The sequence below is a fragment of the Atractosteus spatula genome, chromosome 4 (genome assembly GCF_055471065.1).
Source record: "Atractosteus spatula isolate fAtrSpa1 chromosome 4, fAtrSpa1.hap1, whole genome shotgun sequence".
Taxonomy (NCBI): Eukaryota; Metazoa; Chordata; class Actinopteri; order Semionotiformes; family Lepisosteidae; genus Atractosteus; species Atractosteus spatula.
Window position 1 is genome coordinate 12,731,635 of NC_142709.1, and position 23,359 is coordinate 12,754,993.

At 41.4% G+C, this 23,359-nt stretch overlaps 2 protein-coding genes across 4 annotated transcripts; both read left to right on the plus strand.

The window, feature by feature from the left end:
- Positions 1 to 672: 672 nt before the first annotated feature.
- On the plus strand, positions 673 to 7,751 carry rgn (regucalcin). Its single transcript, XM_088913643.1, has 7 exons — positions 673 to 803; positions 1,654 to 1,819; positions 3,380 to 3,562; positions 4,118 to 4,333; positions 5,022 to 5,153; positions 6,541 to 6,695; positions 7,040 to 7,751. The coding sequence occupies exons 2-7, from the start codon at positions 1,657 to 1,659 to the stop codon at positions 7,088 to 7,090; spliced, it is 900 nt and encodes a 299-aa protein (XP_088769769.1). The 5' UTR covers positions 673 to 803; positions 1,654 to 1,656; the 3' UTR covers positions 7,091 to 7,751.
- Positions 7,752 to 8,697: 946 nt separating this feature from the next.
- plcxd1.1 (phosphatidylinositol-specific phospholipase C, X domain containing 1, tandem duplicate 1) lies at positions 8,698 to 21,796 on the plus strand. Of its 3 annotated transcripts, XM_088913646.1 has the most exons (8): positions 9,118 to 9,190; positions 9,706 to 9,733; positions 13,839 to 13,979; positions 14,552 to 14,694; positions 16,474 to 16,602; positions 17,296 to 17,451; positions 18,124 to 18,304; positions 19,972 to 21,796. In XM_088913646.1, exons 3-8 carry the CDS (start codon positions 13,856 to 13,858, stop codon positions 20,214 to 20,216), a joined length of 978 nt encoding a protein of 325 aa, XP_088769772.1. In that variant the 5' UTR covers positions 9,118 to 9,190; positions 9,706 to 9,733; positions 13,839 to 13,855; the 3' UTR covers positions 20,217 to 21,796. The 3 variants fall into 3 exon arrangements, with proteins under 3 accessions (XP_088769771.1, XP_088769772.1, XP_088769770.1); XM_088913645.1 differs by lacking the exon at positions 9,706 to 9,733 and having other exon boundaries at positions 8,698 to 9,190; XM_088913644.1 differs by lacking the exons at positions 9,118 to 9,190; positions 9,706 to 9,733 and having other exon boundaries at positions 12,197 to 13,979.
- Positions 21,797 to 23,359: the final 1,563 nt, after the last annotated feature.

Here is a 23,359-nt window from a genome sequence, read left to right on the forward strand (position 1 = left end):
GCTAAGGAAAAGCCACCTAAAAGGGAAGGAATGACAGAGGGTCACATACTGTACATTGCGTGTTGTTTGCACTAATTCCACGCGTGATGTGTTGTCACACTCCCACACATTTCCCATTAATATGAATTGCACTAATCTAGCGAGATCTAATGCTCTTCCCCCACGGTCAATTCATTTTCTACCAAACCGCAGCAGGGGTTAAAGCTTTGGGCTTGAAGCGAGCAGGTTGTGGGCTTTCATCATAAGACAGGTAACTTTCAGCAAGGTATTTTACCTACATTTCTCCAGTACAATACAATACACGGTTGTATTAACAGTTACATATGTTAAGTATTAGCCAGATGAATGCGCATTTACTAGAAGTCACTGAATCATACAAAGGGTTTCTCGGCCAAATCCTCGCTTACAATGTGGAGCTGTTGTCAGGTCTTGTCAACCACCGAGGAGTCTGGGAACTGAGAAAAGCGGTGAGTAAGTGGTTTGCCTGCTGGCGAAGCGATCCTTGTTGCTGTGGTCTCTACTTTGACTAAGTTTTGAAATGCTGACCAGCTTTTTTTCCAGTTCATTAAATCTAGAAACCATGGGGGCGCTCTACTCGTATTTAAAGTATTTTTTTTCTCCACGAGCTGCAAGAGTTGGTTGGGTAACAACTTGTTGAATATTAACGAGAAAGTAAATTCACACATGCCTTATATCGGGACAGCACCAGAGTGAGGTGGATCGGCAAAGGTTTGCTTTGAACAATTTGTGGCTACGTTTTATCTGAAAAAGACCGTGCTTCCCCGGCTGTTTCGCTTTGCAATGTAAGACATTATTTGTCCATTTTGACATTATTGTTAGTCCAGCTATGTCATAAGTTCGTGTTTTATTTATTGTCGTTGTGGTTTACATATTTAATATGACATTTCTCGTAGTGTTATTATTTTTTTACTTGTTTCCACGATATGTACATTTGAGTGTTTTGTCTTTTGGAAATGCAGAAGAACATCAATGTAATGTGTTAATGATCTTGCGAGTCTTTTGATAAACTAAGCACTGCTGCGAAATTGTAGTGTCGCGACGGGACTTTGTTCTTGTAGGCGTTACATATTCGCAGTGTCAACTTGAACCCCGGGTAAGTTCTTACTGTGCAGCAGTAGTTCAATGTTGGGAAACTGCGAAGTGTTTAGTGGCTGAAAATACAAACTGCTCAAGTTGAAAGAGAGTTTGTGAGACAATATGGCCTTTAGGCGGATGAATGTCAGAAGTTGCGAGGTTAGGTAATGATGGCTAGAGTGTACTGATGTAAAATGTAATGTCCCCAAACACCCAGACACTTCAGAGCACCAACTGAAGAGTCATTGTCTTCATTTTTTTACATCAGTTTATTCAGCAACCTGTTCCCCCACAAGACTTCATGTGAGAGTGAATAAGCATCACTTTTAATTTACCAGGAATCTACCTGTATGAAAAATAACAACATTTTTGGATAAAACCTTGAAAGTAACATAAAATGTGTATAATAATAGAATATTTGTACTGGTACCAGCTTTGAGAAATGCAAGGATATATAACCATATTCAAAAATATGAACCCATAATGAACAGGAGACTGATTTGGTAAAACAAATTACTACAGAATTTTGCATGAGCATTTCGGAAATTTGCGTTTCAGACCATGTCGTCCATCAAGATCGAGTGTGTGGTGAAGGAGAAGAACAAGATTGGGGAAAGCCCAGTGTGGGAGGAGAAGGAAGGCACTCTTTTGTATGTGGACGTTTCAGGACAGAAGATCTGCCGGTGGAACCCTGCTACCAATCAAATCCACACCTTGAAAACTGGTGAGGGTTTGGTATTTGTGCTGTTCTGAGGGAGCATTGGTGCAAAGCACTGAAAACCCTTTAATGGGGAACTGCAGTCCTGATTTCTCTGACCGGTTATAAAAAATCTCGGTAACCAAATAAATTAGCTGACACTATATTGCAAAATCTTACAAATTCCGAATTAAGCACAAAATCACGACTGACTGTACTGTATGGTTTCCATGTTTTCCCAAACTGCTGGTTTCTCCAGCATGAGCGACAGTTTGCAAGAATTGTGACTTAAAACCAGCCCTTCCTGCTCACTAGTAACTGTAATGACTAATGTAATGCAATGGACGAACAAATAAGTGTATGTCGTGCAGAAGACGTTTCACCACAGAAAAGCTCCAACGTGATCTGCATGCAGAGGTAACAAGTTCTGCATGCAGAAACTGCGGCAAAACTGTCTCAAAGATGAGAGCAATTTAGTCTATTTAGTGATCTAAATTGGAGGTTTTCCACATTACTGTGTTAATTGAGGTTTGAAATTCACCCATCGATGTCTGTTCTTTCTAACCCTGATGTAACAATTGTGTTGCGGTCCCCCCTCTGGCTAGTGAATGGTCACGCAGAAACATGGGATTGTTGTGGTGGCACGATCTCCTGCAGCCAGAGGTTGGCCTTGTGGAGGGGCTGTGAAGCTTGGAGCTGGGAGTAGCCCTGTGAGACTGCAACTGGGTACGAGCTGCTGCTAAATGTTTTAGCTGCAAACATGTAGTCTGCTGCCTAAACATACGGATGGACTTCTTATTGACTTTCAGATTTTGCACTGGCTGAGACTTGCAACAGCTAAGATTAGTGCCCAGCACAGGCTGTGCCTTTTCTTCTCATATGCTAAATCAAATGTTAAAATCCTTGAAATCTGTAGGTTAAGAAGTACACTGTCAAAGAAAGAGCTTCAGAGCTAATGGTATCAAACTATATTGTGGTCCTTTATACTTGGACTTGTCGACTATTCAAAATGTTAGCTGGCCTCCCTAGATGTGGTGATAGATCCATCCACCTGTGTGCTGTCCACTTCTTCCAATTCAGCAGGTTCAAGGCAGGGTGCACCCTGGACAAGAAGCCAGCCCGCAGCAGGACACGCAGAAACACACTCACACCAGGGCCATTTATCCCAGAAGCCAGTTAACCTACCAGTATGTTTCTGGACTGGGGGAGGAAACCAGAGCACCTGAGGGAAACCCTTGTGAACATAAATCATCCTAAAAAAATCCTAAAAACTGTACTCAGAGAGCACCCCAGGTCTGGAATTACATCCAGGGCCACAGTTAGCTAATATTATACCCCAGCTAATCTTATAGCAAGGCAGCAGTGCTAATCACGGCTCCACTGTGCCTGCTGTGGTGATAGATCATCAAGTAAATTGTTACTACACGAAAATGGACAGAAGCTGGAGATGTAGATGGAAATGGAGATTGCCAGTTAAGTGCAATCATTCTCGTAGGAAGTGATACTCTTTTCAATTCAAACTGGTATGTGGCATAATTGTGTGGAATGCTACCTGCATTAAGGTTGCTGTATTATGCCTCCCTGCAGATCAGTATGTTGGGTCAGTGGTGCCACGCGGGTCAGGAGGGTATATCATTGGAGTGGGAACCCGCTTTGCTGCAGTGGATTGGAAGCAGCAGACCATAACCACAATTGCTCATGTGGACGAGGACAAGTCCAACAACAGATTCAATGATGGCAAAGTGGATCCTGCTGGCAGATATTTTGCAGGTAACGCCTAACAGCTAGATGAGAGGGACTGACGCCAGATCCAGCCTGCTTTTTGTGTTAGACTGCCATGAAGTTCCAGCATGGTTTTCACATTAAATGAGCTGAAAAAAAAAACATTGAATATAACAGCACATTTGACAGGACCTTACCATATCACAGAAACTAGCAGTACAAATAATGCAGTAAAATACTGTGCTTCAGCCCAACTTTGTCCTTATACACACCCAATAACAGTCAAAACATTTCATCTTTCTGATCACAAGAAGTCCATGGAGCTGCATTGCTTTGCAGAACTGTTGTGTAGTCAACTGTAGCTGTTTTAACCCAGCTGTGAGCCCTTGACTATACCTTTGAATAATTCTTATCTTGAAGATAGTCATGTTCCTCAAAGACAAGGAATGCTAATAGCAAATCACTAGGATCTCAGGGCTTGATGGTGTTTGGGGTGGATTGTGAAGCCGGACAAGTGGGGGCAGATGGAATGTGTTCACTTTGTTTATGAATGTCGGGTCGTTCCTCCCCTCTTTGTCCATTCTTGTGTGCATGTGTGGGCAGGAACCATGGCTATGGAGGTCCGTCCTGCTGAGCTGGAGAGACACCAGGGCTCTCTCTTCACGCTGAACCCCGACCACTCAGTGGTGAAGCACTTTGACCAAGTGGACATCTCCAATGGCTTGGACTGGTCATTGGACCACAGGATCTTCTACTACATCGACAGCTTGTCCTTCAAGGTGGATGCATTTGACTATGACGAGAAGACAGGGAACATCTGTAAGTGTGGATTGTGAATGTGGAAACTGGAATTATTCTTCTTTAATTGTGAAGGCATACTATGTCTGTGAGCGGTCAGCAAGAGTCAAAATCAGTTTTTCTGTTTTTTTGTGACATGCAGATGTTAGATATATGTAGGTTGGCACCACAACTGGATCAGTCTTGCATATTAAAGTCATGATCATCAGGTGTGGCTTTTAATGAGGCATAAATCCAGGGAAAAAAATCAAAACTTCACCCTACTCCGAAATCAGACTATAAACCTGCTTCTTTGTACAAAAATAGTGTGCTATTTCTAACTGGAAGGTGGAATGATGTTTTGAACACATTCTGACAAGACTGGGACCACACTCTGTATATTAGGTCACCATCTGTTCTTTTATCCTCTTTTTCAATGCTTTTAATAGAAAATATTTCTTGTAATAGAAACTACTTTGCTTTCTCATTTTCTTGGATTCTTCAGCACTTGAATGATAAAATGAAAGCAACAAATTGAAGCAATATAAACCAAGACCTTCAGGAATCATCTGATTCATCGGCCATCTGAAATAGGAAAACCGCCGTGCACAGCATCAAAACTATTTCTCATTACTACAGCATCAGTCACTTTATCAGCTGATGAGAGTGTGTGCTGTTCAAGTGGCTTTTTAGTGAAACTGTCTAGACTTAAAACGAAATGTCTGTACAGCTAATCGCAGGGCTGTCTATCACCTGGAGAAGGACGAAGGCATCCCAGATGGAATGTGTATTGACACGGAGGGCAGGCTGTGGGTGGCCTGCTATAGTGGAGGGAGAGTTCTCCATATCGACCCGACGACAGGTATGAGCTCTGTGTGCCGTCTCAAATATAACCCCATAGACGTTCACTTCACGTGCACATCACCCATCTCAATCTATCTGACAAATCATTTCATTCCGCAATCCTTTTCTGAAGTCTCCCATTGTGAAAGGTGTTCTTTGTCGTTTACTGATGTGTGGAAGCCGAGATAAAAAGGTTGGCCATACACCACATCAGGAAGCATCTTCAGACCTACCCAGCTGTTCTCAGATTTAGGCAGTTTACTCACCTGCTCATAACCTTTGTTTCTGTGTAGATCAGGTCCTCTGGTTCTGGCCTTGTGGGGCGAGATGTGGGGAACACTCCCTCTTTTTAAACTCATTCATGACCTCTCACCCCTACACTCCCCTTAAGTCATATCTAATGTCATACATGTTTTCCACCAACACCTCTTATCCTATCACTGTACCTCTTCCCTTAAATGCACCGAGGCAGAGACGCAATGTCACGCTCATGCCTAATTAATTTAAGCAAGTATTCTAAATGCTGCTGCTGTGTACATTCTTAGACATCTTAGACAGAACCTCGAGTTGCAATATATACTGTATCTAATGGCTAACAATAATTAACTCAAAGCTAGTGTTTTCTACTATTGTAACAACTTGCCCTTCGATTGAACTCCACCCCGTCGGTTCGTCACGCAACACCTGGGCACGACCCCGGTCTCTGGCGCCACGCAACAGGGAACCAGCCGAGCGAGCTAAAGGAGACCTCCCCCCAGCCCAGGCGGTTGAGGTCCCTGCTACGCACAGGCAGGGCGGTGACATCACAGTGTCCGATCTAGCTCCGCTAACCCCTGTCATTTCGCAAACTTAAATTTGCATTGATGAGAATCTTCAAAAACACGGATCACAGCAGCTCAAGGTAAACTGTACATGATTAGCCAGTATGACCTGTAGTAACCATCCATCCATTTTCTAACTGCTTTATCCAGTACAGGGTCGTGGGGGGAACCAGAGCCTCTCCTGGCAAGCAACAGGCACAAGTCAGGATACACTCTGTGTCTATCGCACGCCACACACATAGCCACACGCACACACTCACACCAGGGCCTGTTTTCCCAGAAGCCAGTTAACCTACCTGAACATACACTGTATGTCTTTGGACTGTGGGAGGAAACCCACGCGAACACAGTGAGAACATGTAAACTCCACACAGATAGCACCCCAGGAATTGAACCCAGGGCCCCAGCAATGTGAGTTACAGTATCAATGCTGACCACTGCACTAAAATGGTGCACTTTGTAGTAACTACTCCATCACATATACATCAAAACTAGCCCCGTGTTGTGTGTTCCTTATCGTTAACCTAATTTGTTTCTCTCGACACGTCCACAAGGTTAAGAGGCTACTATTTTTACTACGGATAGGCAAACGGCTGCGGACTGTGAAGCTGCCTGTGGACAGGACGACCTCGTGCTGCTTCGGGGGGCAGGACTATTCCGAGCTGTACGTGACCACGGCCTCTGAGGGCATGGACGAGGACTCGATGAAGAGGCAGCCTGAAGCCGGAGGGATTTTCAAGGTAGGCCTTTCCCCTGCTTGAGTCACGTTGCAGCTGGAAAGTCATGTCGTTCGCCCCATCGACACCTGGTAAAGCGATGAATATCAGTAGGGGGATATGTATTGTTTTCTTTTCAACTCTCCACAAAATAAAATGTGCAGCCTTCTGGGTTGTAAGGAAGGTTTGTTTTTTAACCTCTCTTGTATTCTTTTACACAGAGGTAAACTCTTAGATTAACATAGATGTGCTAGAGATTAGAACAATACACAGGGAGCTAGGTTAATTAAAAATATTAACAGAACTGCAGATTGAATTCCTGTGTGCATAATGGGATTTGAATACTTACGTTGGGGTTTTTTTTGTAGATCACTGGACTGGGAGCTAAAGGAATTCCACCCTACTCCTTTTCTGGATAATCTCAATTTCTGTTGTTTCCTTGAAAAGAAAACAGCAAACACCAAACACTTTTAAAAATCACCACAAAAATATTTCCATAACTAGTGTTCATTAAACAATACTGTGCATTTCTTTAAGTAATTTGTTAGGTAAGATATTAATGTTGCATTAGAAAGTTCATTCCCTCTGATGCATGGTATCACGTAGTGAGATTTGAAAACTGGAATGTTTAAGGTGTTTGTAAAGACCAACAAAATATTTTAACTTGGGCCAGGGGCAGGAACTAAACAAGGGCATATTTGACTGACTAGGTAATTTGGAAGGTTGTATCAGGGAAAGAGAAAAAATGGTCAAGTTGAGAAACAGGTTTAGCAAACGAGTGGTGTATTTTAATTTACATTGAAAATAGTGTCAGGCCATGAATTTGATTTTGTTACAGTTCAGGGTGAGGATAATAACAACAGTAAAAAAAATTACTGTCTAGTTTCAAAATGTTTACAGAATATTTGCAGATATCCACCTAGTCATTACGGTAACAGTTAATTACGCAGTTTATGTCTGATAACAGATTTGTTGGAATATAACGCGTGATATACAGATCAATACCAAGCCAAAACAATGCAGAGAGCATGTATACATACTGTACTAACTTCTTGACATTAAAATCATTAAATGTTTGTATCTCGTTATCTTTCAACTTGTGTTCATTTTACGTGTCTTATACAGGACAAAAGATGAATATATACCGCACGCAGTAGACTACTGCCAGCGAAGCATTGAGGCCTGGGTTCTACGGTGTTTTTTGTGTGGACTATGCATGTCTTCGAGTGCCTGCGTGGCGATATTTAGGGTTGATGGGCCATACTAAATTCTCTCGATCATGATAACTTAACCGGCCGAAAATGACCTAGAAAATGTCGTTTGCTATCACGCGTGGCAAACACGATAAGATTGCTAAGAGCAAACGCTGTTTTCTTTGCATTAGTGTGTTTTAAGGTTTTTTTTAAGTGATTAATTTCGGCTTTTGACACAGAATTAAAACATTTTCTTAAAATGTTCGGCAGCTTTTAAAATATATCAGGTGGGTAGCTGCGTCAGCATGCGTAGGCTGCAAAGGAACAAGTAATAGTACTTGTTCCTTTTAAAATATATGACACTTGTATAAAGAACACTTCATTTTTAAGTTCGATTTAATACTTCAACGTTTCGGCCTGAAGATGGCGGAATTGCACAGGAGTGCGGCATAGGACCGCATTCGTCAAATGGGTATACAGCAGTTTATGAGAGCTAATGTTCGCACAAAGAAGTCTGATTAGTCGATGTTGCACCAAGGACACGCTTTTCCTGAGCTCAGCAGAAAAATCGTGTTCCGCACCCTTTTTCAGCAGAACGTTTTCAGCAAATGTGTTTGATTTGTTCATTTCTCACCTGCATTTTGTCCCGCATCTATCTGAGATTATGATACATTTATGATTGCTTAAAATACTCTCATAATAATAATTTAGGACGGGCAGGTTGCGGGATGTGAAACAACGCCTCTTTAAAAGGACTGGGTACAGTATTAGCTGACGATCACAAGAATGAAGGCGAATCTCCGCCTCCACTGCACAGCGCCTCAGCCTAGCTCAGTCTGCAGCGATTGGATCACAGCGCAACCTGTCTACAAACACTACATCACGCCGATCGCTTTTTAATCGAATGTGCGACTTCACTTCATCGGGCGACAACAGCCTTGAAGGTGAAACCACCGGGAAAAAAAGTTCAGTTTTACACTTCACAGTAATCAAAAGAGGGACACCACAATTTGTTTCAAGTTCTAGAGAGTTTGCTTTTTCCGAAGCTCGTGTTTCACGTTCCCAGTGTATTTTTCCTAACCTTGCACCGCAAGATACCGAACTCATAACCTGACACTACCGATGGCGTCCAGGTTTCTGTTTCAGTCGTACCTGAGATAATGATGGCTTTCTACGGCTTCACGAACTGTAGCCGAAATAAGGAGTCGGGTAGCAGGTTTCGGCAGTTGTAACTAACAAACCCAGCTCTACAGCACCGTGGAACTGGCAAAAGCTACCAAGAACAGAGCCAGCTGCTGCGGATCTTGGCGTCATAAAGGAACATCTGTAAGTACTGTATCCGCGACTACACTCGCTCGCAAGATTTGAACATCGCGTTTCCTGTACTGCGAGATAACCTGGAAATGTTGAACTATAATTTCGTACAGCGCTCTATACCTATAACATGAGGTGGTACGGTTTTGCTACTTGGAAAATGCACAGTTTTTTAAACTGTTTTGATCATTAATATCAGTGTTCAAACGTTGTACGTTTTAAAGCTGGTGGACGCTTAACGTCTAAAGCGGCTACACGAGTATTGAATGGGGAACAGCACTGTATTGTACCATTGTCAAGGTAGCTGCATGTTAACGCATCGGTATAGTTTTGGCGGAATCACGGTATTACGAGGCAACATAGTGTGATTTCGTATTTGTGTGGATATTTCTAAGGGTGGAAGTGTACGATACGTGGAAGACACCCGAGATGAAGACGCTTGGAAAAAATGAGTCAGGGGATACCACCCTTTTAATCCTGAGAATAACAACAATGTGCCTTTATCTTGTCTGCCTTATCTTTTGCAGGGCAAACGTATGGTGAGCTAACCCGCAGGTGAGAGGGCTAGCATAGCTGTGCCATTAACTCAGGTTTACTCAGCCAGTGTTCTGCTTACTGCACTACAGATAACACTCTACTGCTATTAATGTGTTAATTGCCAGGTTGTACAAACCCAGAGAGTACTCTGTGGACACCGAGTTTAACACCTTATTCTTTTGAAATGCGCCATGGGATCTTTCTAATAACCACGTAGACACAACCTCCATTTTTAATAACTCATCTTAAGGATGGTTCCTCCCACAACTCTGTGTCACCCATGGTCCTACTGGGCACTGGTGTCAACATTCTTTTCCAGAGGCAAGATCGCCACTTACTGGTCTACTGATACAGCAACACTTACAGCTGCAACCTGGTTTTCCTTAGAGCTCCCCAATCACAGCAGTGACCAGGGCCAGATTTGCTTGCCCTCTGAGATCTGCCTACAAGGTGGTGTTGGCGGTGCTGTTGCTAAAATTGTGCAGAGCCATGCCACATCTCTCACACACAGACTTGGTCTGTATAATTAACAAAGGGATGCAGCTTAACTCCTGAACTACGTACTGTAGTTAAGATTTTCAAAGCTGATTTGTTTTCTGTAGAAATGTCAGTAAAAACAAGAACATGTTTAGGTAGTAGTGTGTGGATGTTTAGTCATAGAACCAGTTTGGATCATAGGTCATAGGTCATAGGTTACCATAGCCGCTCTTGTATTTCTCCTGTATTTAGACCAGACTGGAAACAAAACCCAGACCTCAGAACTTGTGGTATCATGTAGTTTGCACACCCAAAGAGGGCTCCACAGCCGAAATGTGTCTTTTCCCCTCCCTTCAGCATGGAATAAACCTTTAATAGTTTCAGACTGTCATGCAGACATCAGGACAGTGGTAATTCAAATCTGTTGTACAGCACACTCCCAACATAACATTACAAAGACAGACGAAATACAATGGTAACACCCTAAACCAGTAAAACTGGAAAGTCTGCAGTTTTCACATCGTCGTGCTATGACGCACTTGCTATCTGTTGGAATCTGAATCAAATCAAATCAAATCAAAGTTTATTTATGAAATGCACAACAATACAGAGTGCAGCAGTAGTTGCTGGCAATGAAATGTCTTTTCTGCGAGCTCACAAAAATCACAAGAATCACAGAAATCACAAAATTACAAAAAACACAAAAATCACAAAACTGAGGTTATGAAAATAAGGTTACTTAATAAAAGATGTAATAGAAACGGAATAAAACTCAATATGAGTAGAGCTGCTGTGTGTCCATGGTGTATGCAATATATACATGTAGTGCGGTTATGCTGAATACAGTGAAAACTGTGTGTCCATGTAGCCATTACAGGTGATTTGCTAAAGGAGCTGCAGGTTGGCTATTTAGCAGTCTTATTGCCTGGAGGTAGAAGCTGTTCCGTAGTCTGTTGGATTTGGAATCTGGTTGTATTAGATGTGGAATGAATTGGGAAGACGTATATGCAAAAGGCCCCCACCCCTTACCGCTACGGTTGCTTTTCGGAATGGGAAGTCCGTCCTCTGGACCACGCGTGGTGTGTCTGCCTCTCAGTGCTCCATCGTGTTTGTGCTTTTGTGTGTGCTAATGGTGGTCACCCATGTGCAGCGGTACCTGACTCCATGGTGGAAAGTGATGAGGCTGTCCATATCTTTAACAGACTATCCTATTGCTGGCTCATGGAGAAAGAGGTTAGACAAAGCATTCTGCTTACCTAAAAGGGGTACGAGCTAGGAGCGGAGAGCAGAGTGGTGTTCTCTGCTCACAATGGCTGAAAGTCGTGCACAATGGTCTCTGAATAAATAGGAGTTATTTGTACACAGTGCACATTTGGTGTTGGTGTTGTGTTTCTAAAGATTTTTATTCTGACATTGAAAAGATTTCTGTGAAGGCCGTGATGCCAGTATAAATAAGAAGCTGTTATTCTGGGTTTCAGAATAATTAGCTTTAAAAAATATTAATCTTTCAAGGGCAAATCAACATTATTATTATTATTATTATTATTATTATTATTGTTATTGTTATTGTTGTTGTTGTTGTTGTTGTTGTTAATGGGCAAGGGGTTATTATTATTATTATTACCTGGCGTTTTCTATAAGCACAGAAACAGCTAGGATTTTCTCGTGAAACAAAATTTAAAATGCAATGTTTAAGAGCTCAAAACTATTTTAAAATCTTCTCATATTGTTTGGTTGTTCTTGACTCACTTTATGCTTGTGTAATATTCCTTTGCATTCAAGTCCAATTCAGTTGTTCAGTTTTTTTTTAAACCTGCAAAGTGTAAATGTGTCCCTGTCCCTGTTATTTTGACACCCATTTGCATTAGAAACAAAAACAGGTATCTCTCACTGTCAAAAACTGAGGACATGTAAATATGGGCTCTTTGCAGCCCAGACAGGATAACATGCATTGGAATATAATTCAGGCAGTTCTCTTTTCTTTCAAAATGCAGTCATCACAGGATGGGGCTGGCTTGCTCGTTGCCCTGAGCTGATCACGTATGTCGAGCTGGGCTCTGCTGAATCATACGATCACAGGCCTGACCTGTCCGGAGTGAGGGAGTAGCAATTCATTGTCGTTTTTTCACCTCGTCTTCTGCACATCTGGCTAGCAGGCCCTCCTGCTGATTTTTTCAGGTTTTTTGACACAGTTGTTTTCCGTCCATCTCAGCAGCTGATCCCACACAGGAGTTTCCAGAGTACTGGCTTCGCCTTTCTCCAGGATGTGCTGAGCCACAGCGCACCCTGTGAGAGTTTTTTATCTGCATCTTCGGGCCACGTCTGCCTTCCCTAGAGTGCTGCGTTGGGAGTTTTACTTCAGTTTCTGCTGACAGCTGTGGCCCTGCTGGAGTGCTGTTAGGCGCTTAAGATTTCCGTGAAGACCCCAGCTTCAGAGAATACCTGAAGCCTGCTAGTGTCTAGGAGTGCCTGCAGTATTGCAAGGTCTCCTGCGTCTCTGTGGACCCAGCTCCTGGCTCGTGATACAGTGCGATCACAGAACCTACACATCGCCATGACAACCAAGCACGTCAGCACGACCCACTGCACAAGGGCTCAGGCCTCAGGCTGCATCCCACAGGCCTTCTGGGGAGGAGCTCTGCTCTGCGGCCAGCTGGACCTCACCGGACCAGCTCAGCTCCTGAATCATTTCTGGACCTCATCTACTGCCTTTTGTGTTCTGGCTTCACAGAAGTTTACGTACCCTTATTATGACCTTATTTATTACCTATCTGGTAATGATTGCATTTTGAAAGTGAAGGAAGCAGCTGTAGGTGTTCTTGTATAACCTTAGCTATCTGAGTCAATAATTCATTACCCTCTGCCACTCCCCCACATAACCTCCAGGTCCAACCATGGCGATGAGTTATTATGTCGCCCTAGTCTAATGGAGAATGCAAGTACGGTGATGTGAGGCTGCAGGGTTTGACCAGATGGATTGGAGGTCAGGGTAGCGATGAGGCCATTCTATTATTATTTCTCACTCAGGGGACCATGGTTATGCCAATAACCTCGATCTGGCCTTCGTTCATCCAACATATTGGAACATTAAATTCTTCAGTTCCTCTATGCGATGATTATCAGTGTTATTGTGAAGCTGGGGCTCTTTATATCTAATAAACACTTACATGTCCTGTGTATTAAGGATAATATTTTAAATCCAGGGAACGTGTTTAGTGAAGAATTTCACGTTTGCACAAGAATTTAGTGTTTTTGTGAAAATCCCTGGTTCTGTGTTCTTACTGCAACATACACACTTGGTATGAAGTGTTTTGGTGATATAATGTCTTGCATTTACTGCATCTCATTAATGCAGTGTAGCCTCTGATTTTGTCTGTGTTCTTCTTGTTATTTTGTTTTTCATGTGACCTGAAAACGTTGGGTGTCGGTGAAGGACCAAGCTATGTACTGTATATATAAAAACTTTGGAACCCAACAGGCACTCCAGCAGCATCCTGGCACTGACCTTGATCTGGGTTTATCTGTCAGGAACTGTTGCCTTATTTCTAGTAATAAAAGAAAAAGAAGATTGAGGACATGTAAAAAACAACGTGTACAAGAATAGGACTGTGTGTTTTGATTTCTCCAATGGCGTTATGTGTTAAAGGTTGCTCCTGAAGGAAAATGACCACAGTTGACTCATCGACATCTGGTATCGGGCTGCTGAGACACCTGCCAACAGACAGCTGGATGTCTCAGTTACCAGAAGCCCTTTGGGATGTACCTCTTTACAATCTGGCTATTCCAGGTATGCGCATTGACCCTTTCAAGTGCTAACAGTGCCTTGTAAACTTCCCAGAGTAAAAAGAAGAGAGAAAGGGAGAACTACCTGAGCGTTTGGTCATTGCAAACCAGGCTTAAGCGGTTCAAGTACTTAGCTACGTCCCCATGCGAGGGCTGTAAAGGAACAAGTAAAGGTTTTGTCCATGTGGAAAAGAGAAGAAAAGAAAGTTGTTATAAATCTCTTCAGAAGTAGGAGTGCATGCCTACCTGTCAGGCACAAGTCTGTATGTTTTCTTTGCTTGTGTGATGTTGAACCAAACATGTCATTACAAACACTGGGCACGACTGCCCATGATATCAGAAACCCGCTGTTAACAAGGGTATTTTCTGTGGTGTTTTGAAGAAGTAATACTATGAGATTTTAACACCATACACTTAGATTACACTGTTTTTCCAAGACTGTAAACCTCCCTAATGACCTTATGTATATTCAGAACTTTATGATTATTGCTTTCCATGCACAATGACGTGTCATATTTTCTAGACTTTTCTTTTGACATTTCCTGTGATTTGCCACTTTGCTGCCTTTTTTTTAAGGAACCCACAACAGCATCACTTACTGCCTGGATAAAAACAACAGGTCGCCAGTTGATCACACTCAACCAGACATGTTAAAGAAGCTGGACAAAATCATGAAGCCCCTAATTCGTCCATTTGTGTACAAGTGGGCTATAACACAGGTAGGCTGTGAAAGAAATGTTCAATGAAACCAGGCTGAATATTAGTTATATGAGCTTGTAGATTCCTTTGCAGTTATTAGTGACTGTGGCCATCTCGTTGAAAATAAGTCTATAGAGACCTCTCACTTTGTCAGTATTACTACTAATAATGAATTTACTTTCATTTAAAAAATATCTCCAATTAGTGTAATCATTATATTCTCAATAGATAACACAGTACATTTTGATTCTATGTTTAAAGTGTGGTGTTTTACCTAGTCGGACAGAAAATTCCCTGCCCTGAAGACTATGGTCTGTGTCTGCTTACTGGTATGAGTGGTTAAAAATTAAGATGCTTGCTCTAGGGACAGCCTGGCAGAAGGGCTGCTAGCACTGTTGCCTTACAGCTCTAGTTTGGAGTTCAGTTCTGGAAAGGGAGTCTTCTGTGTGGAGTTTGCATGGCCTCTCTGTGTTTGCAGTGTTTTCCCCTGGCTTCCTGTCCCTTCCAGACATACTAGATATGGGAATTGGTGTTTAGCTCACTAGGTTTCTGTGACTGGCTTCACTTTACCAGCTTTTCCCAGGACTGAGCGTGCCATCCTATCTTACTGTTAACAGATGGGTGATTGCCCTATACCTAGTGTTACAACTTACGGATTTAGTACTGGTGAAATGTTCTTACTTTATTTTCTTACTGGTGAATGTTGTAGTTTGTGTACTTTTATTACACGATTGAATGTGAGGAGATTTGGAAACAAAAACCTGTAATTGTATCTCTCAGTTATGCTTCAGCTTAGCATACCAGATCCAAGGAATCTGATTTATTCTCATACTTGATAGAAGTTTTCTTTTGGTTCAATACACATGAGGTTTTTAAATCTTACTAAGCTATTCAGCAGCAAATTCCAGATAGTCTCCGTTAACAGGACCCCATCTGTTATGGGTGCATAACACCCAGTTATTCCTTTGTATCCTTACATTGCTGCTTTCCTAGGATTCGTATACTGAAGGTCAGAACGGCAGGAACACATAAGCATGTTAGCCTATGGGAGTCATAAAAGAGATAATATTACAGAGGTTTGATTTAGAAACAGTTCTCATTAGATATTAATAGATCAGTAATGAGATATGCAAACAGGAAGACTTACCTTAAAGCAGTATTAAGCTTATCCAGTGTCAAATTAATCAATCAAAAAACTAAATTACTTTCACAAGCACTGAACAGGATACTACTGATAAAATGAACAATGGTTACAAAATTGTTACAGTGGTTACAAAGTAGAAACATATTATTTTGTAGTGTTTTGATGAATCCTGTTAGAAATGAATGTGATTATAAGAAATAGTTAAAATATAGAAATATTCTATAAAATATAGAAATACTGAAACTACACATTTCTCGTTAAATATTGAGGCAGATCACAGAACTCCTGATGCATGCGGAAAGCACAGAGTTCCCTGAGAAGATGAAAAACATTTGTATCTTTGAATGAATCATAAAGTCATAAATATTGACAGAAATTAAACTCCTTCATGTATGCGTCGTAAGATTTAGCAGACTACATTGCTATCGAAACATTATCAGCTGAACAAATTCTCAGGAACGTTAAAATTGAAATGATGAGTAATCATGTCTCTGGATGATCCACTACTGTTGTAACTCTTAGCCACTTTTTCCTTGGTCACAGTTAATGCTAAGACTTCAACAAAACATTTAAAAAAAATACATTTCAAGGGGCTCGGGCTCCGAACGTCCCTGGTTTCAGTATGCTGATGAAGTCACACCTCTCTGCTGTTCAGGAATCCAGTGTGAAAGAGCAGCTGGATGGTGGGGTGAGATACTGTGATCTGAGGATTGCTCACAGGCCCAATGACAGCTCCCTGGACTTGTACTTCTACCATGGGGTATACACCACAGTCACTGTGGAGGTAAGGAAAAGGCCTGAGCTTTTATTCAGTAAGGTAGCAGTTACTGGCCCTGCCAGTCCTGACCTTTACTATCAGAGAATGAGCCCATCCATTGCAAACAAGCTGCCAACTCTCCGAAAGATCTTTCCGGGCACAAACCTGAAATAATGAAGTTGTGGAGTTTACAACACATGAGTGGAAAAAAAAAAGATTTCAAATATCAAATTGTGGATAAATGTTGTACAGTTTCCTGTAAGTGTATTAATTTTGTTTTCCTGTAAAATTCCTTCTGTAATTTGTGTATATGTATATTACATTAATATACAGTGATTATTGCTCTTTTTATTTTTCATAATCCAATCCACAGAAGACAATTAACGTCACCCCCATTAACCTATAAAACGCAGAGGTTACTTCAGATCCTAATTGGATAAAAGATTTCTCTTTCTGGCTGCCAACCAAGGGTAGCACACAGTAAAGTACCTCACATTTTAAATCAAAGGGTGAATAAAACCCTGCCTGTTAGTGCTGCTTCAGTCAGGACAAAATTTGTTTATTGTGGTTCCTATTGGTTCTAACATCTTCGAAATGAATTGAGTCGGAGCAGGATCATGTTGTGAGAAAGGCATGTTTAATGAGTCATAATGTAAGCTGTATGTGCCTTGTGTGTTGTCATGCTGTAACAGTTGCTCTTGTGTGTGTATGTGGATGCAGGCTGTCCTAAAGGAGATCAGAGAGTGGCTGGACTCACACCCAAGAGAGGTCATTATCTTGTCCTTCAGCCACTTCCTCGGTTTGACCCAAGAGCTCCATGCGCACCTCGTCAATACAATACAGAGCATATTCGTCACAAAACTCTGTCCGAAAACTGTAAGTATGTGCAGCAGAGTGTGTTATGTACAAAGTGATTATGTTGTAACCAAGGCATCATACAAACCAGCTTTTCTTTTTACTAGATTGTTACAGGCTGAAGACAGCAGCAGGTTGTAAAGTCAGTTCATCTGAACTTGTTGTTGTTGTTGTTGTTCTATAGAAATCAAAATGATATAAAATAGGCCTCTAGCAACTTTTTCTCTCGTAAGCAGCTGACCTACCGCTCGTTCATGTAGCTGCTTCTCTGGCAGTTTGGGTTTTTTCTTTCAGACCCCTGGTGTGTGGTCTTTCACCCTGTTAGCAGCTATCCGACACACTTAACTGTAGGGGGCACAGACGTAAGTCAAGAGGAGCCCAGTCGTTACGTATCAGGAAGTTTATGATGGCTCCTCTAAGATAGGAATTAAGGCTGGCTGCCTGTCAAATGGACATACAGTACAAGTATTGTGGAGTCTCCTGAATATATATTTCTCTTTCTTCAGGAAGAATCTCTCAGTTGAAGTTAGTAATAAGGAAACTCATGTCCTAGGTTAATCATGCACCATGCTTGGATAGCGTGATGATGGCTGTGGTCATTTGCATTGCTGAATTCCAGAGGTGAACGTACAGAATGTGGACAAAGATGATAAAAGTGGCAGAACTTTGCTTTGACTGACATCTTCATTACAGGAGAATGTGACGCTGAGAAACCTCTGGCGCTTAGGGTACCAAGTGATAGTCTCGTACGACCACCACATCATGAACACCACAGACGAACTCTGGCCACACATTACATACTGGTGGGCCAACAAATGCAAAGCAGAGACACTGATTGAGGAGTTTGAGAGGAAGAAACAGCATGGACGACCAGGTAACATAGCAGAGGAACTCTGTTAAAGGAAAAGTCTGATTAGTGATAATCCCTGTTGGTATCATGTCTTGCATCATGATCATGTGTTGTTATCATTAGGATTGTAAGTTTTGCATGGCTTAGTTTTGTAATTTGTATTTCAGACCACCAGCCCTAAAATAATAATAATAATAATTTCTTACACTTATATAGCACTTTTCTGCACACTCCATGCAAAGTGCTTCACAGGTAATGGGGACTCTCCTCCACCACCAGCAAATAGTAGCCCCCACCTAGATGATGCGAGGGCAGCCATAGTGCTCCAGTACGCTCACCACACACCAGCTATCAGTGGGGGAGGAGAGCAGAGTGATGAAGCCAATTCATTAATGTCATAAATGTCTAAGATGTTGATATGGCCTCTCATTAACCTTATCATTGAGAATTCATTAAATATCCTTCCATTGCATTTACTCAATCTTCTCATTTAGTCATTCTGTTACAGTAAATTACATGCCTTAGCACACTGATCAACAGAGCAGTGAGCATGCCTATTTACAGTTTCCATACATCCCAGTCTTAGCAATGTACTTGATTCAGTAGTTCAGGGAAAGTATCAACAAATTATTGAAATGCTTTTGCTCAACAGGAATACATATATAATTTGTCCACAGAGTTAGTATTTTATTTTTATTGTTTTAACTTGATACCTTAGTTATTTGTGGAAGAGTTTTCAGGTCTTAGCTATCAGGTTGTCTTTTAAAGGTAGTTTTCTGCTTGGGCAGTGTTTAAAGTGATTTCACAGTTGTGATTAATGTGTCTGCTTCTGGGATATCACTGGCTGCAAGTACAGTATGTACTGAATTTGGTAACAAACCCCAGAACAACATCCTTGTATGCCTTCATCACTCTCAGAGCTAAAATGAGTAATTGTTAACAATGTAGAAAAACTCTGAGGTTCTTTGTAAGCAAGCAAAAAAGTAAATATGTATGAAACATAACTGTCCTTTTTCATCAGTAGACTGATCAGTACTACAGATACGCTGTCAGATGTTATTCTGTAGGAGTTGTGTCTCCATCAGATAGATGATAGATTACATAATAAAGAAATTATATAGTTTGATGTTGTATGAGCATAAACAAATGCTTCTTTTGCATTGTATATAGCAGCATGTCATGTCAGTGTTCCAAACCAGTTTTTCTTCTGCCTGTTACTTCATCGTAAGGTAAATTTCACATTGTGCAAAATGTTTTGCAGCCACCAACGTGCACTATCCATGTACTTATCATAATTACTTTTGTTGATTTCTTAATTATACAGTATGTTAGTTAACTGTTGTAGCTATAGAGGCAATAAATTAAATCCATTTCACAAAACCAAGCTGTGTTAAATGTAAGGAACTAATTAATATTAAATATATATTAGATGAATTGTAGTTTTCTCAAATCAAGCGAACCATCCTGAGTAAAATCAGTAAAAAAACACCTTGTAAAATTTCAAGTCAGTCTTAAGAACTCTTAATACCAAAATAATACCAGTAAATGTAAAAGGGACAATCGCTATGAAGGTGAGCATTACTGTAGTATGGAGGTGCTGTTGGAGCACTGTTTAAATGAGCAGTGACTGTTTCCATATCACTTTCTGCGGCAGTGCCGAGTTATTAATCGCATTTGTTTTTGTTGGACAGGAGGCTTCTTTGTGGCAGGTATAAACCTGACAGAGGATCTGAAGTATATTTGTTCTCACCCCACTGAGTCTTTGAAAGACATGGTCATGTCCACATACCCTGTGCTGCTGCAGTGGGTGGAGAGCCAGGCTCCTGGACCTCAGGGAAACGGTATCAACATCATTGCCGGAGACTTCGCCACAGAGGGCCAGCTGGTGCCGGCGGTGATCGCCTTGAACGAAAGTCTTCTAAGTGGGGCGTCTTGATGGCACACTGAGAGCCCATGAACACCTTTTTGTAAAATCAAAACCCATGTGAAAACTTAAGGACACCAATATTATTTTCAGACTACTACTGATTTGAAGAACTAATCGGTGTACTGCATGTGTATTCCAAAGCATATTACTGAATTCGAAGGAATACATTTTTCAGGGGCAAGCACCCAGTGAGCTCGGCATAAATTAAAGACTATTTTTCTTTAAGAAAAAACGGGACGGTTCTTTCACCAGTCTATTATTTAACCACATACCTCAGCGCTCTTTGAATTCTACGCTTGCCAAAGTCGTAGACTAAAACACTGGCTTTTACACGGGCAACAAATAAAAGGTTGCTCCTCAGGAAAACACAGGGCTTGCAAGCTTTCCTGTGGACTCAGAAAGAAGCAGGCTTCTGTCTGAGCTACTCATGGTCTTCTGTCAGAAAAACACAGGAAGAAAGACCATGAAAGTCTTCCTACAGCTGCTAGTTAATACAGTGCAAGCATGTCCTTTGAGGATCATGTCGACTGGACAGAGCATATTCTTGTAGCATGTTAGTTTGCAACAGGGCACTGTATAACAGAGGACTGGTAGTCATGATGTGGGACTCGAATGAATGAACATGTATTCCAAAAAGTATAAGTCTGCATGTGCTTCAGTTTAAAATATTTTGAAATTCTAACATTTCCACCAATGAAATGTTATTTAGTACACTGAACATATTTAAACAAAGTATCATGGGACAAAATGTTCTAAACAAAACCCTGCATGACCTCTGGTCTTCAGCATGTGGCATGTAGCAAGTTCGGTCTGTTTTGGGAATGCAAAAGGCTTGAAGAGCATCTTTTGACGAGCATCCTGGTTTCCAAATAATTATTATTTATGTAATATTTATTCTCTACTAATCCCAATACTTTGCAAATGATGACAGACCATACCTCACCAGAGATTTGCTTTGCTTTTTAGGAAACATAGGGTCAAAGATAACTCCTGTTAACAATGTTCGGTTTTTTTTGTTTTTCAGAAGCTTGCTCTTTGTCTTGACATTGCAAGCATGCAGTAGTTTGGATAGTAACTCTGAATAAAACACCTTTAATAGATCATTCTAGGATGGCACAGGAGACCTGTCTGCTGGCGGCTTTCTCTTCCTTCCCGTTAGTGCCAGTGTCTTTTGTGGCCTTTGATCAACACTGCATGAAGTATATAGAAGATAAGCCAGAAGAGGCCGTGACTTGAATGTAGTTACACATCGTAATATTCATTAATATTCTCAAGTGCAGCTAAAAATGATGTTTTGGGAGCTTTTGGCTTCCTTTCCCTGGCATCACCTGAGCCAGATCCCAGATGCCAGGGTGTGTGCGGAGGAGGGCAGGACGGGAGATGGGTAGAGGTTGGAGAGCTGCCATTGAGGCAGTCAAATTCTCATCACAAGACACTTCTGATTTGACTTTCAGGGCTCTTTGATAAGACTCTTCGCTGTTGGTGGGGGAAGGGGGTGGGATTTGGGGCAGAGATGTGGAAATGTTGTATTGCTGTAATTTGTTATGGTTTTGAAAAGACAGAGATTAATTAAAAAAAAGGTTTCAAACAGACTTTTTTTCTAGTGTCTTATGCCTCCCACAGAAAAAGCAACTCTCCTTGTTTCAGGACTGATTACTGGTTTCCTCAACACCAGCTTGCACCAACATTAATATATATTTGAATCATGCTTATACCTCTAAAACTTTAAAAGTACATCAGTGAAATGAGATATGAAAAAAATTAAGATTGAGATTTTATTAATTGTAATCTGTATTGCACTAACAAAGCTGCAGAAATCTTGAAACTTTTTAGGGACCTTCAAAATACGCTGTTAAACCAAGTGGTGTTATGAGTCAGCTACATTGTAGAATTTTGCGAGGAGCTGAGTTTGGTTTTGTGGTGAGTATGGGGTTTTCTGTTGTGCATGCACAGGGCTTCTTGCATCCCTGTGACTTGTTAATCATTTGTAGCTGACACGTGTCTAGATATGTGAAAATAGAAAATACTGTAGGTCTTAGACACCACTTTTCACTTTTGCTTTTTTAGCATAATACAGTGAACATATTTTGAGAATTTGAAGGTTTCATCAGAAAATGAATAAAAAGACTTTCTGTTTTGATAGCTCTTGGCTCTTGGAGTGGAGTTTTTGTTCCTTTTAATGCCTCCTTTTCAGCTCCCCTAGGTCAAACTGGTTCCATTATTTCACTTGTTTGGAAATGCTCTCACACCTCAGAAATGAATGCAAGAATCAAATCTGAAGAGTATTCATTCCTGACGGTACCAGCCATATTTCTAGATAACACGTACCACAACAAAACTACATTAGTAGCCAGTGAAACCCACACCAGAAACTTCTCGTGAGCTAAGAAAGCTGAATGTGTAAAGTCACATTAAACCTTCCGCTTCCTGTTCCTTTTTTATTTTACCCGAACAGAGCAATTCGTGTCTCACAACGGGCATTGTATTTTGCCAGATCCCCAGCTGAAAGACCTGATGTAATGTAGCGTTTTTTAACTGCTTACTGCAAACAAAGGGTTCCGTTGTGGTGAAAAGCAAAATAAGTATTTGTTTGGATCCAGCTCTCTGTTATGACTGGCTCTCTAAATCGAAGATAATGTCACGGGTATAGAGTGATAACCAAATGCGAAAGCTGTAGGTGACTGCGCCACCTAGCAATTTTAAGGGTGCTAGGACCCTTCTTTCCGCAACAGCTTCTTTGAGCCCCTTCAGAACCACCTGTGTTCCCACAGAGCACACAAGACAGTCATACTGCATAGCTGTGCTTTTTATTCCTCTGCCCATCACAGTATTATCATCATCTTCTCAAATTGAACGTACAAGAAGAGCAAAGTATCCACAAGGAGCAGACACACAAGTAAATGCACCCTATAGTCACCAGTAATCAAAACAGAAAAAGTTCTCCCCCAAGCAATCCTAAAGCACCACTATCCCAAATCACCTCATGTACGGTATGCTGGCATGACTCCTTCTACCACGCTGAAGGAAGAACACAACTCAGTATTGTTTATAGCCTCCTCTTCAGGTCCATCAGTCATATAAACTATGGTCCATATTGCCCTCTCTACCCTGTCTTTCTGCAACATGTACAGTGCAGGGGGAAGACCAGGAGC

What these genes read in the sequence shown, in the direction of transcription:
- rgn (XM_088913643.1), top strand. Translation starts at nt 1,657, where the DNA reads ATGTCGTCCATCAAGATCGAGTGTGTGGTGAAGGAGAAGAACAAGATT. An exon ending in TGCTGGCAGATATTTTGCAG is followed by an intron (nt 3,563 to 4,117) that starts GTAACGCCTAAC and finishes ATGTGTGGGCAG; the next exon opens with GAACCATGGCTATGGAGGTC. An exon ending in CGAGAAGACAGGGAACATCT is followed by an intron (nt 4,334 to 5,021) that starts GTAAGTGTGGAT and finishes ATGTCTGTACAG; the next exon opens with CTAATCGCAGGGCTGTCTAT.
- plcxd1.1 (XM_088913645.1), top strand. Translation starts at nt 13,856, where the DNA reads ATGACCACAGTTGACTCATCGACATCTGGTATCGGGCTGCTGAGACAC. An exon ending in ACAAGTGGGCTATAACACAG is followed by an intron (nt 14,695 to 16,473) that starts GTAGGCTGTGAA and finishes TCTGCTGTTCAG; the next exon opens with GAATCCAGTGTGAAAGAGCA. An exon ending in ACACCACAGTCACTGTGGAG is followed by an intron (nt 16,603 to 17,295) that starts GTAAGGAAAAGG and finishes ATGTGGATGCAG; the next exon opens with GCTGTCCTAAAGGAGATCAG.